This window comes from Nipponia nippon, unplaced genomic scaffold (genome assembly GCF_047370975.1).
Source record: "Nipponia nippon isolate SJK-2023a ecotype South Korea unplaced genomic scaffold, ASM4737097v1 scaffold_27, whole genome shotgun sequence".
Taxonomy (NCBI): domain Eukaryota; kingdom Metazoa; phylum Chordata; class Aves; order Pelecaniformes; family Threskiornithidae; genus Nipponia; species Nipponia nippon.
In genome coordinates this window covers 5,861,560-5,875,799 of record NW_028262344.1, presented here as the reverse complement: position 1 = coordinate 5,875,799, position 14,240 = coordinate 5,861,560, and the positions used below count along the sequence as shown (strand labels likewise).

Genomic DNA, 14,240 nt, shown 5'->3' with positions numbered 1-14,240 from the left:
GTTGGAAAAGACCCTTAAAATCATCAAGTCCAACCGTTAACCTAACACTGCCAAGTCCACCACTAAACCATGTCCCTAAGCACCACATCTACTTTTAAATACCTCCAGGGATGGGGACTCAACCACTTCCCTGGGCAGCCTGTTCCAGTGCCTAACTACCCTTTCAGTGAAGAAGTTTTTCCTAATATACAATCTAAACCTCCCCTGGCGCAGCTTGAGGCCGTTTCCTCTCGTCCTATCACTTGGTACTTGGGAGAAGACACCAACACCCACCTCACTACAGCCTCCTTTCAGGTACTTGTAGAGAGTGAAAAGGTCTCCCCTGGCCTCCTCTTCTCAAAGCTAAACAACCCCAGTTCCCTCAGCCGCTCCTCATAAGACTTGTGCTCTAGACCCTTCAACAGCTTCATTGCCCTTCTCTGGACGCGCTCCAGCACCTCCATGTCCTTCTTGTAGTGAGGGGCCCAAAACTGAACACAGGATTCGAGGTGCGGCCTCACCAGTGCCCAGTACAGGGGCACTATCACCTCCCTGGTCCTGCTGGCCACACTATTCCTGATACAAGCCAGGATGCCATTGGCCCTCTTGGCCACCTGGGCACACTGCTGGCTCATATTCAGCCTGCTGTCGACCAACACCCCCAGGACCTTTTCCACCAGGCAGCTCTCCAGCCGCTCCTCCCCAGGCCTCTAGTGTTGCCTGGGGTTGTTGTGACCCAAGTGCAGGACCTGGCACTGAGCCTTGTTGAACCTTGTACAGTTGGCCTCAGCCCAACGATCCAGCCTGTCCAGATCCCTCTGCAGAGCCTTCCTACCCTCCAGCAGATCAACATTCCCTCTCAACTTGGTGTCGTCTGCAAACTTACTGAGGGTGCACTCGATCCCCTCATCCAGATCAGTGATAAAGATATTAAACAGAACTGGCCCCAATACTGGGGAACACCACTCATGACTGGCTGCCAACTGGATTTAACTCCGTTCACCACAATTCTTTGGGCCCGGCCGGCCAGACAGTTTTTTACCCAGCAAAGAGTATGCCCATCCAAGCCATGAGCAGCCAGTTTCTCCAGGAGAATGCTGTGGGAGACAAGTGTCAAAGGCCTTACTAAAGTCCAGGTAGACAACATCCACAGCCTTTCCCTCATCCACTAAGCGGGTCACCTTGTCATAGAAGGAGATCAGGTTAGTGAAACAGGATCTCCCTTTCATAAACCCATGCTGACTGGGCCCGATCCCCTGGTTGTCCCATACGTGCCGTGTGATGGCACTCAGGATGATCTGCTCCATAACCTTCCCTGGCACCAAGGTCAGGCTGACAGGCCTGTAGTTCCCCAGATCCTCCTTCCGGCGCTTCTTGTAGATGGGCATCACATTTGCTAACTTCCAGTCGACTGGGACCTCCCAGGTTAGCCAGGACTGCTGATAGATGATGGAAAGTGTCTTGGTGAGCACTTCCGCCAGCTCCCTCAGTACCCTTGGGGGGATCCCATCCGGCCCCATACACTTGTGTGTTTGTCTAAGTGGTGTAGCAGGTCGCTAACCATTTCCCCTTGGATTATGGGGGCTTCATTCTGTTCCCCGTCCCTGTCTTCCAGCTCAGGGGGCTGGGTACCCCAAGAACAACTAGACTGAGTAGTAAAGACTGAGGCAAAGGCGGCATTAAGTACCTCAGCCTTTTCCTCAGTCTTTGTCACTATGTTTCCCCCCACATCCAATAAAGGATGGAGAGTCTCCTTAACCCTCCTTTTGTTGCTAATGTATTTATAGAAACTTTTTTTATTGTCTTTCATGGCAATAGCCAGATTAAGTTCTAGTTGGGCTTTGGCCCTTCTAATTTTCTCCCTGCATAACCTCAGCAACTCCAGGACAGCATGGCATTCTTTCCTACAGCCTGCTTTGTCCACTGCTGCTTTTCCTCACAACACAGATGATTCACATGGAGTGCAGCATATTCCCCTTCTCCTGGCATTTGCAGTATCTCTATTCACTGTCATCCATTTAAAGTAAGAACATTGCATGCTAATAGTCTGCTGCCATGCATGTAACTGGATGACCAGTTTCTATTGGTCAAGTTTCAATCCTGTATTCTCATCATTTGTTGCACAAGCAATAAAACTCCATAGCCTAAACACAAGGCAAAATTTAAAAATTAGCCATCTGTCCCTATTTGCAACATCAGGATCTGTGTACACACCCATTTCCATAAAAAGCATAAAATAGAAAGTTGCCTAGCTATTCCCTCTACTTTTTATGCTTAATCTTTTGTGGCTTCACTAAATTGCTCTGCTAACAAGATAAAGGGGTGTTTTTCAGAAGTGGAAATGGAATTAGATGCTCTCTTTCCCACTGACTTTTAATGGGAGCTCTGCCACTGAAAATTTTCTATGATGGTGTAAATCTTTGCTGAAAAGTAAGGTCAGCTTGACTCATTCCAAAGGCCAACCATTGGAAGTATAAGCTGGTAAAGAATAAACTGGTGAGATTCAACTGCAGGTCAAGTACTAGAACACCACCTTTATTCTTGCTTTTCATGCAACTTTGGATTTTTCATAATTGCTGCCTTTTTTTTCAATAAAAATATTAAGTAGCATTTTAGACAATTAAATTCTTGCTCTGAGGCACCTCTTACCATTAGAGTCCTCCACCTCTTCAGCAGAAGTGTGGTTCTTGGAGGTGTGGTAGCCAAGTGAGGCTGAGAGGCTGACAACACGGGGTCTTGGTAGCGTCAGTGCTTTCCCATGCACTCTCAAGGAATGCTCTTTCAGCTGGCTGATTGTCATGGTAGAAAATGTGCAGGAAGAACATTTGTAGGCATGTTCACCTGGGTGAGCGAAATACAGGCAAGTCATCAGCTCACAAAAGAAACAAAATGAGATCCCCATTCTTTTCCTGCTGAACTCAGCAGTAAAATTTCTATGGCCTCCTTCAGTGTGAGACTTATTCCAAAGAGAACAAACTATGTGCATCTCCCTGTTGAAAGAGTCTGGAGTCTGCAGGTACAGACACCTGCTTTGGGACCAAAGTTTTGCTTTCAGACAACTCTAGATCTTTGTTAAATGACTGATGCCAGAAAACAAAGACCAGACTCTTAGCATGCCTGTGTTGCATGGTATAAGAAGAAAACAGAATCTTGGATGAAAATAGAGCCACTTGACTAGAGCATTTCCAAATTTCTTTGGGAGGAAAGCAAAGGTGAAGTCCTCTGTGTTTTTCCATGCAACACATCCACAATCATTACTAAAGAAACCAGGAGGAGACTATAAAATGATAACTAAGGTTGTTAAAAAAAACCAACCCAAAATTAAAAAAAAAAGCAAACAAACCATCCACTGCCTTTCCCCGCACTTAATTCTAGGAGGATCCCATTTTCCTTATATGAAACCTGCCTCCAGGCAGGAATGAGCTCCATAGAAGTAGTAACCAAGTCAAGACTGGTTTACTACAAGAAGTGGACATGGCAATACATGTTTATAGGGCTATGGGAAAGTATATTATGGAAAAATATTAAAAGAATTGAAAGAAGAGAAATAATGAACAGTATTTGGTTCCAAATACATTCCAAGTCATAAAGACAGAATACAATAGGAAACAAATTCCCAAGACAAGACTTGTTCTATATTAAGCATGGAGGCACCTGAAAGAAAAAGTGAAATGTCCAACGTAAGTGATGTGATGTTATGTGTGGCAAGTAATTGTTCTGGAAGTGCCGCTTCCAGGTAAAAGGGCTACACTAACCACATGCAAGTGGTACATAAAGTGACAAAACTAATACAAGAGTGAAATATTCATGAACGCTAACAGAAGGATAAGAGCTCTGGTTATGAAAGAGGCAGAAAAATGTTTTCCATTTCTCAACAAATTTAACAAACAAGGTTCTAGAACAGAATGGTTTCAAACATCAGAAATAAGTGAACAAAAAGAGAACGAGAGAAAAAAAGAGTATCACAGCCAGTCATAACAAGCACATAAAGAGATTAGCAACCATTCTACATGAAAATACCCCCCACACACACCCCACAAAACTCCTATGCTAATCACAGGGACAAAATACAGACTCTTAGAAACCCACATTGGTGTATCTGAAAAAGATCAGAGTCTGAAATGGTGAATTTGGTATGTGGAAGGAAAGCATCTGTTCCTTTAAGGGTATCTGGTCAAGGGCTTTCTTCAACACAAAAAAGGATAATAAGAAAAGAAGGAAGCCATAAACAAGAACATTCAGGGACACAAACCTGGCCGAAAAATAAGGGAGTCAGTGATGAGAACCAAACCTGGTCAGTCACACTAATTGATGAGGATGTTTAAGAGTGTGAGAATGTTTATTCCAGCAAGGTTATCTGATCAGGGACCTTGTCAATTGGGAAACCAAGGGAAAAAGGGGGAAACCAGAAACAAAAATATACAGAAACAGACCTGAAAGAACAAACATGGAGACAATGACAAGAAACAAACCTCACCAGTCACACTAATTGATGGGCTACCAAGAAACCACAGGGTCCACTTCCAGGAAGATCAACCTGGACTTTGCAATTGATAAGACTGCAAACCAGGAAGGATCCCAGATACTGGACTGGGAGGGGTGCAGGAATCCATAGATCTATACAAACTCATGAGGTGACGTAGAGGGGGAAGGGGGAGCAGGGAGGAACAAAGAGAGTGGTAGACAGAAAGGGGTATAAAAGGGACCAGTCACATGTAAAACAGGGCCAGTTGGTATGCTTGCCTGACTGAGCCCTGCACCTCATCACCACAGTCTGTCCTGTCTTCTTATATCTTCTTCTTAAATCTTTTCTTAACTATTTCTCTGTGTAATTTCACTCTATCCTGTGCGCATGTGTGCTGCAAGGACTAAGTGCCAGCTACTGGTAAGACCTGTGTGAGTGGAATCTGGTGCCAGCTACTGGAGTCAGAATGGGGGTGTAGGTGTCCCCAGCCTGTGGTGTCATATACTGGCGCAAGTGGGGGTCTTTAACATCCAGCCACTGGGTCGGGAACGGTGTGTGTCTCAACTGGGAGGGACTGGTATGAGTGAGGCAAGCGAGGGGCTCTGTGCCAGTGGCTGGAGTGGGACCGTGGGTCACAGCCCACGTGCCTGGTGCCAGGCTTCCCCAAACTGAGTGTGCATGGGGGGTGTGTGTGTATTCGCTAGCAAACTTCAAGTTGGACTAGCCACTGGTCCCAGTGGCCAGGCAGGAAGAAGTCCTGGGCTGGAACAGCTGGAGGAGGCAGCTGCTCCTAACATCCCTTAACAGTTCTAGCTATTATGCAAGAACACATTTTATAATAAATGGAGTTTGACCACTCTCCAAAAGTGAAAGACACCTGGATTTTTACAACTGCCAAGGCACTTTAAACAAATGTATGGGCATGCTGCACATCTCTAAGAATAAATAAAATAACAGAATATCTATGAGAAAGAGAAAAAAAAAAACTTTTAACAAATGAAAGTCACAGAAACACTATATTACTGGAAGACTGGTGAAAAAGATCCACAAGATTATTATTCAATAGGATATATTGCTAAAGAACTTACTGGAAACAAAACAGGAAAAAGAGATCCAGAGAGAGTGCTACAAAGAGGGAAAGAGAGTGTTCTGAACTCAGAGAGCAAGCAAGCATCTGACCAAGACACAGCGTGAGCCCAATGCAGAGTGTACATGTGACACAGATAGAGAGCACATGCTCTGAAAGAGTGTGCACGACAAAGAAACTGAGAAAAGAGCATGTGACCAACCCAGAGAGAGAGACCACACACGACCCAGAGAAAGAGAGCATGCACAAGCCAGAGAGAGAGACACCCAGAGAGGGAGAAAGAAAGAGCACGTGATCCAGAGGCAGAGAAAGCATGTGACCCAAAGAGAGAGGCTGTGTGACCCTGAGCGAGAGAGCATGACACGGACAGAGAGAGAAAGTGTGACCAAGAGAGACAGAGAGAAAGCGTGACCAGGATAGAACGTGAGCATGGCCCAGAGAGAGAAAGCGTGAATCAGATAGAGCGCAACCCAAAGATATAAAGCGAGTGTGACCCAGAGACAGAGACCCAGAGAGAGAGGGTGCAACCAAGATAAAGAGACAGAGAAAGTGTGTGACCCAGAAAGACATAGAGCGTGACCCAGAGAGAAAGTGACCCAGAGACAGAGAATGTGACCAAGAGCATCACCCACAGAGACTGAGACAGGTTGGGCGGGGGGAGTGTGACCTAGAGGAGGGGAGACAGCATGACCCAGCAAGGGGCGGGAGGCGTGACCCAGAGAAAGAGTGTGTGTGGCCGACAGAGAGAGAATGGCCCATGGGGGGGGGGGGGGGGGGCAGCGGGACAGGACACACCTAGAGAGAGAAGGGGAGGGAGGGAGAGGGTTACCCACAGAGAGGGTGGGTGACCCATAGGGAGCGAGCAAGAGGGCGACCCAAAGACAGAGAGAGTGTAATCCACAGATAAAGAGAGAGCGATTACATGACCCAGAGAGAGAAAGCCTGACCCAGACAGCATGGCCCAGAGTGAGAGAGAGATACTGTGCATAACCCACTGAGAGAGCGGGTGTGACCGAGGGGGGGTGAACCCAGAGAACCCGAGAGAGGTTGACCCAACCAGAAAGAGTGAGAGGGCAACCCAAAGGAGGTGGCAGCAATGCAAAGAGAGAGGGCAACCCACAGAGAGAGAATGAGCAAGCATGACCCAGAGAGACGGAGAGGGAGAGCATGGGTGGCAGAGAGACAGAGAGAGATGGGGGGGTGAGTAAGAGAGGATGAGGTCAGGGGTGGTGGTGGGGGAGGGGGCGGTATGGATCTAGAAAGAGAGAAAGAGAAAGAGAAAGAGAAAGAGAAAGAGAAAGAGAAAGAGAAAGAGAAAGAGAAAGAGAAAGAGAAAGAGAGAGAGAGGGAGAGAAAGAGAGAGAAAGAGAGAGAAAGAGAGAGAAAGAGAGAGTGTGGGTGTGAGAGAAGGCAACCCAGAGAGAGAGATATGCCAGGACGGAGCGGGGGGGAGGCAACCAAGAGGGAAATACAGATAAAGGTTGACCCAAGGAGAAAAAGAGACCAGGGAGGGGGGTGGGAGGGGGTGTGAACCCAGAGAGAGAGAATGCATAACCCAGAGAAAGAGACAGAGCACATGTATCCCGGCAGGGGGGAGGGGGGGAGAGAGGCAGAGAAACAGAAAGTTGGACCAAAGACAGAGAGAGCAGGACCACCGGAACGGGGGGGGGGGGCACCCAGCGAGAGAGAAAGAGAGGAAAGAGAGCGAGAGGACAGCCCAAAGGAGGTGGCAGCAACAAAGGAGGTGGCAGCAACCCATAGAGGGCGACCCAGAAAAGGAAAGAGAGGCAGCAGGAGTGCGGGGGGGGGGGGGGCTGTGGAGAGAGCAAGAGAGCCAAAAGGGGGGAGGGAAGGGAGAGGGAGAGAGGGAGAGACTGGCCAAGAATTACAGAGAAAGATAGGATGACCCAACAGGGGGAAAGAGATATACATATATACCCTGAGAGAGAGGGGGATAAGGGAGCAACAAAGAGACAAATACAGATAAAAGTTGACCCAAGGAGAAAAATAGAAAGGTCACGTGATCCAGAAAAAGAAAGAGAGTGTTACCCCAATAGAGACTGGGGGTGGGTGGGTGACCCAGAGACGGAAAGAGACCCAGAAAGAGGGTGACTGGGCTGTGTGGGTATGGGTGTGACCCAGAAAGAGAAAATGAGAGAGTGTGTCGCCCTGAGAGAGAGAATGACCAGGGGAGGGGATGGACGACACACAGAGGCACTGACCCATAGGGAGAGCACATGACCCAGAGAGAGAGAGTGCACAACTTGGAGAGGTAGGAAGGGAGAGAGAGAGCACACTTGAACCAGAAATACAAATAGAATGCATAACCCAGAGAAAGAGAGCATAACCCAGAGATAGAGAAACCGCACATGTGTGACCCACAGACAGAGAGAGAGCGCGCGCATGACCCAAAGAGCGAGTGCACTCTCTCTCGAGGGAGAGCTCGAGCATAATAATAAATAATTATGATATCAGGCTTGCCCATGACAAGCTGTGGGGTGACACACCAAGGTTAGAGGGACAGGGTGCTAGTGAGGGCCCTCAGCCTGTTGCTCTGAGATGTGCTGGTTACACTGCAGCACACGTGAAGTCTTACAGAGATGAGCCAGGGGCTCCTGAGGTAATAGGAGCCAACAGGGAAACACCAGTGTAATACCTCAAAGGAATTAAGGCGTGTTCCTCTAAGAAGGTGACATGGCTGAAGTGCCTCTACACCAATACACACAGCATGGGCAACAAACAGGAGGAGCTGGAAGCTACCGTGCTGCTAGAAAGCTATGACCTAGTTGCCATCACTGAAACTTGGTGGGACGAATCCCATGACTGGAGTTCAGCTATCGAAGGCTACAGGCTGTTCAGAAGGGACAGGCGAGGTAGGAGGGGCGGAGGTGTTGCCCTCTACGTCAAGAAATGGATAGAGCGTGAAGAGCTGTCTCTGAAGAATAGCCACGAGCAGGTTGAAAGCTTATGGGTAAGAATTAGAGACTGAGGCAACAAAGGGAACCTTGTGGTTGGGGTCTACTACAGGCTGCCTGATCAAGGGGAGCCTATTGACGAAGCCTTCTTACTCCAGCTACAGGAGGCATCGCGCTTGCAGGCTCTCGTCCCGATGGGGAACTTCAACTACCCTGACATCTGCTGGGAAAGCAGCACAGCGAGCTGTAGGCAATCCAGGAGACTCCTGGAGTGCATCGAGGACAACTTCTTAAGCCAGGTAATAGATAGCCCTACCAGAGGGGATGTAATACTGGACCTGGTGGTCACCAATGCAAGTGAGCTCATCGGTGATGTCAGGATTGGAGGCAGCCTTGGCTGCAGTGATCACACACTGGTAGAGTTCACAGTCCTGAGGGATATGGGTCAGGTGAAGAGTATAGTCAGGACCCTGAATTTTAGGAAAGCAAACTTCCAGTTCTTCAAGGAGTTAATCAACAGGACTCCCTGGGAAAGTGCCCTCAGGGACAAGGGAGCAGAACAGAGCTGGCAGGTCTTTAAGGACGCTTTCCATAGGGCACAAGAGCTCTCGATCCCCAGGTGCAGGAATTCAGGCAAGGAAGGGAAGAGGCCGGCATGGCTGAGCCATGACCTGTGGGTCAAACTAAAGGGCAAGAAGGAAATGCACAGGCAGTGGAAGAAGGGACTGGTATCCTGGGAAGAGTATAGGGACGTTGCCCAGATGTGTAGGGATGAGATCAGGAAGGCCAAGGCTCGGCTGGAGCTGAACCTGGCGAGGGACGCAAAGAATAATAAGAGGGGCTTCTACAGGTACGTCAACCAGAAAAGGATGGTTAAGGAAAGCGTACTCCCCCCTGATGAACAAGACTGGCAAACTGGTAACAACAGATGAGGAGAAGGCTGAGGTACTCAACAACTTCTTTGCCTCAGTCTTCACTGGCAACCTCTCTCCTCACACCTCCTGAGTCAATGGGCCATTTGATGGGGATCAGGAGGGCAGAGATCCTCCCACTGTAAGAGAAGATCAGGTTCATGACCACCTGAGGAACCTGAACGTGCATAAGTCCTGATGAGATGCATCCCAGAGTCCTGAGGGAATTGGCTGATGTAGTTGCCAAGCCACTCTCCATGATATTTGAAAAGTCATGGCAGTCAGGTGAAGTCCCTGGGGACTGGAAAAAGGGAAACATTGCACCCATTTTTAAAAAGGGTAGAAAGGAGGACCCTGGGAACTACCGACCTGTCAGCCTCACCTCTGTGCCTAGGAAGATCATGGAACAGATCCTCCTAGAAGCTATGCTAAGGCACATGGAGGACAGGGAGGTGATTCGAGACAGCCAGCACGGCTTCACCAAGGGCAAGTCCTGCCTGACCAACCTAGTGGCCTTCTATGATGGAGCAACTACATCAGTGGACGAGGGAAGAGCTACGGATGCCATCTATCTGGACTTCTGTAAGGCCTTTGACACAGTTCCCCACAACATCCTCCTCTCTAATTTGGAAGGATATGGATTTGATGGGTGGACTGTTCGGTGGATAGCTAATTGGCTGGATGGTCGCATCTAGAGGGTAGTGGTCAATGGCTCAATGTCCGGATGGAGATCAGTGACAAGTGGTGTCCCTCAGGGGTCCATACTGGGACCAGTACTGTTCAGTATCTTCATCAATGACATAGACAGCAGGATCGTGTGCACCCTCAGCAAGTTGCAGATGACACCAAGCTGAATGGTGCAGTTCACACACCTGAGGGAAACGATGCCATTCAGAGGGACCTGGACAAGCTTGAGAAGTGGGCCCATGGGAACCTCATGAAGTTCAACAAGGCCAAGTGCGAGGTCTTGCACATGGGTCGGAGCAACCCCTGGTATCAGTACAGGCTGGGGGATGAAGAGATTGAGAGCAGCCCTGCCGAGAAGGACTTGGAGGTACTGACAGACGAAAAGCTGGACACAAGTCAGAAATGTGCACTTGCAGCCCAGAAAGCCAACCGTATCCTGGGCTGCATCAAAAGAAGCGTGGCCAGCAGGTCGAGGGAGGTGATTCTGCCCCTTTACTCTGCTCTGGTGAGACCCCACCTGGAGTACTGCGTCCAGCTCTGGAGTCCTCAGCACAGGAAAGACATGGACCTGTTGGAGCAGGTCCAGAGGAGGGCCACAAAAATGATCAGAGGGCTGGAGCACCTCTCCTATGAGGAAAGGCTGAGAGAGTTGGGGTTGTTCAGCCTGGAGAAGAGAAAGCTCCGGGAAGACCTTATTGTGGCCTTTCAATACTTAAAGGGAGCTTATAAGAAAGATGGCGACAAACTTTTTAGTAGGGCTTGTTGTGATAGGACAAGGGGTAATGGTTTTAAACTAAAAGAGGGTAGATTCAGACTAGATATAAGGAAGAATTTTTTTACCATGAGGGTGGTGAAACACTGGAACAGGTTGCCCAAAGAGGTGCTAGAATCATAGAATCATATAATCGTTTAGGTTGGAAAAGACCTTTAAGATCATCAAGTCCAACCATTAACCTAGCACTGCCAAGTCCAGCACTAAACCATGTCCCTAAGCACCACAGCTACCCACCTTTTAAATACCTCCAGGAATGGGGACTCAACCACTGCCCTGGGCAGCCTGTTCCAGTGCCTGACTACCCTTTCAGTGAAGAAATTTTTCCTAATATCCAATCTAAACCTCCCTTGGCGCAACTTGAGGCCATTTCCTCTTGTCCTATCACTTGGTACTTGAGAGAAGAGATCAACACCCACCTCGCTATAGCCTCCTTTCAGGAGGAGCGAAAAGGTCTCCCCTGGCCTCCTCTTCTTCAGACTAAACAACCCCAGTTCCCTCAGGCGCTCCTCATAAGACTTGTGCTCTAGACCCTTCAATAGCTTCGTTGTCCTTCTTTGGACATGCTCCAGCACCTCCGTGTCCTTCTTGTAGTGAGGGGCCCAAAACTGAACACAGTACTCAAGGTGCAGCCTCACCAGTGCTGAGTACAGGGGCACTATCACCTCCCTGGTCCTGCTGGCCTCACTATTCTTGATGCAAGCCAGAATGCCATTGGCCCTCTTGGCTACCTGAGCACACTTCTGGCTCATATTCAGCCGGCTGTCGACCAGCACCCTCAGGTCCTTTTCCGCCAGGCAGCTCTCCAGCCACTCCTCCCAAAGCCTGTAGCGTTGCCTGGGGTTGTTGTGACCCAAGTGCAGGACCCGGCACTGAGCCTTGTTGAACCTCGTACAGTTGGCCTCAGCCCATCGATCCAGCCTGTCCAGATCCCTCTGTAGGGCCGTCCTACCCTCCAGCAGATCGACACTCCCTCTCAACTTGGTGTCGTCTGCAAACTTACTGAGGGTGCACTCGATCCCCTCGTCCAGATCAGTGATAAAGATATGAAACAGATCTGGCCCAGTACTGAGCCCTGGGGAACACCAGAGTGTGACCCTGAGAAAAGGATGCATGACAAAATGAGCAAGTGTGCACATGATCCAGATAGACCAAGCAGGCGCCTGCCACCCAGAGAGAGCAAGCATGGGCACGCACAACCCAGAGCAAGAGAGAGATCTCAGCCTAGACCGAGAGCATGCAAGAGCGTGTTTGCGTGACCAGGTGAGAGAGAGAGCACAGGTGTCCCAGAGCGAGAATGCACATGCACAACCAAAAGCAAGTGCATGTTCACATGTCAGAGAACTCACATGACCCACAGAACAGGCACATAACCCAGAGAGATCATGCAAGAGTGCACACACAACCCCAGGAGACAGAGTGCGTGCCCAAAGGGAGCAGGGTCTAAAGGAGCGCATAATGCAGAGAGAGTGCACAACAAAGAGTGTACCGAGAGAGAGAGAGCGTAAACCCCAGAGAGAGCATGTGTAACACAGATCGAGAGAGGATCACACAAGGCAGAGAGAGCACAAGACCCAGAGAGAGTGTGTGAGAGCATGCAACCCACAGAGCAAATGTGCAGTCCAGAGAGAGCATGAATTACCAAGAGAGCACAATCCAGAGAGAGAATGCAAGACCCAGAGAGAGAGCACGAGTGTACAACCCGGGGAGTGCCAAATGCAGCGAGAGAGGAGCATACAGTGCAGGGAGAGAGCATGCATGTGTGCACACCCCAGGGAGAAAAAGCACATGCACACACATGTGCCCCAGGGCGGGGGGGTGGGGGGGAGAGAGAGGGAGCAAGGATGCAACTTACTGAGAGGGAGAGCGCATGCATGCAAGAGTGCACACACAACCCAAAAAAAGAGCAAGACTGCATGTGACCCAGAGTGGGCAAGCACGAGAGCACGACCCAGAAAGCACGACCCAGAAAGCACGACCCAGTGCACACAAGACAGAATGAGCCAGTGCACATGATAGAGTCCCAGACTGAGAGCAACAGGAAGAAAGACCAACACAGACTCAGACACTGTGTTCCAAAGAGAGAAAGAGTGCATGACCATGCCAGAGACAGAGAGAGGAAGAAGGTGTGACTGATAGAGAGCATGTGACTGCAAGAAACAAAGTGCACGACCAAGAAAGAGAGCGCAAGACCTTGACCAAGAGAGGAAGGGAAAGCTAGCAACAGCAAACACATGACCGCTAGAGGGAGCACGTGAGAGGGAGAAACCACAAGCAAGAGAAACCTAGCCCGACTTGAAGAGAAACGTAGAGCAGGTGACCAGGAGCAAGGAAGTGCAGGAGGGAGCAACAGAGAGGGAGAACAAGCGTGTCCCCTGAGAGAGTGCGACAGAGAGGGAGAATGCGTCACAGAGAGAGAGAAAGGGAGCATACACAGCCACACATGAGATACAGGGAAAACGTGACCCAGAGAGGGAGAGCAAACATGACTGTGTGCGAGGGAGAGCATGCAGTGGTCTGTGAGAGCACACATCTGAGAGAGAGGGAGCCATGGACATAAAGAATTTGTGACCCAGTGAGGGAGAGCACGTGCCATCACACCCAAGAGAGGAACAGCATGCACAACCTAGCGAGGGAGAGTGAGCATGACCACACACAAGGTTGAGCAACAGGGAGTACATGACTGTGAGAGTGAGAGGAAGCAAGCAAGAAGCAGCTCATGAGAGCTCAGCCGCACATGAAGAAGGAGAGCAAGCACAATCATGAGAGAGTGAGCAAGCAAGAGAGAAGGATGACACATGACAGAGACCACACGCGACCACATGTGAAAGAGGGAGATCACAACCTAGATAGAGGGAGAGCAAGCGTGACTGCATGTGAGGGAGAGAGGGAAAGCAGGAGAGTGAGTGCAACCACGCACAAGGTTGAGAGGGGACACACAAGAGTGAGAGGGAGCACGTGACCACACATGAGAGAGGGAGAATGCACAACCACACAAGAAGAACTTGTGACCACGCAAGAGAATGCGGAGAGCATGCGTGACTGCCCACAAGGGAGAGAGAGAGAGAGAGACTGTGTGTGAGGTTGAGCAAGAGGGAGCACACAAGAGCAAGTATGTGTGCCTGACAGCAAGAGAAAGAGATCGAGAGTGGACAAAGGAGAGCGCGAGCAAGGAACTGACTTACCAGCATGAGCTTTGAGTATATGGGTTTTCAAGCGGCTATTGTAAGAGGACTTGAATGGACAGAGCTTGCAACGGAATGGCTTATGGTGTCCATGATGAGTCTGCATATGGCGATCCAGACTGATCAAAAGACAGACAAAAAAACGAAACAAAATAGTAAATAATTTTAGCTATTCCTTCAGATGCAAGCCAAAAACCTAGTACAAAAATAAATTTTAAATAAGAGCAGGCCAGGCTCAG

General features: G+C 49.3%; 1 protein-coding gene across 6 annotated transcripts in view; it reads right to left on the bottom strand.

The window, feature by feature from the left end:
• Nucleotides 1–14,240, bottom strand: part of LOC104010611 (zinc finger protein 462) — a 114,114-nt gene that overhangs the window by 56,375 nt on the left and 43,499 nt on the right. For 4 of the 6 annotated variants that reach the window (XM_087762878.1, XM_087762880.1, XM_087762881.1 and 1 more), the window contains exons 6-7: nt 14,002–14,120; nt 2,629–2,820 (exon numbers count right to left, since the gene is read on the bottom strand). In XM_087762878.1, the coding sequence (XP_087619004.1) occupies nt 2,629–2,820; nt 14,002–14,120 (311 nt within the window). Of the gene's footprint in view, nt 1–2,628; nt 2,821–14,001; nt 14,121–14,240 lie in introns of those variants that run through there. The other 2 variants (XM_087762882.1, XM_087762883.1) reach the window with 2 other exon arrangements.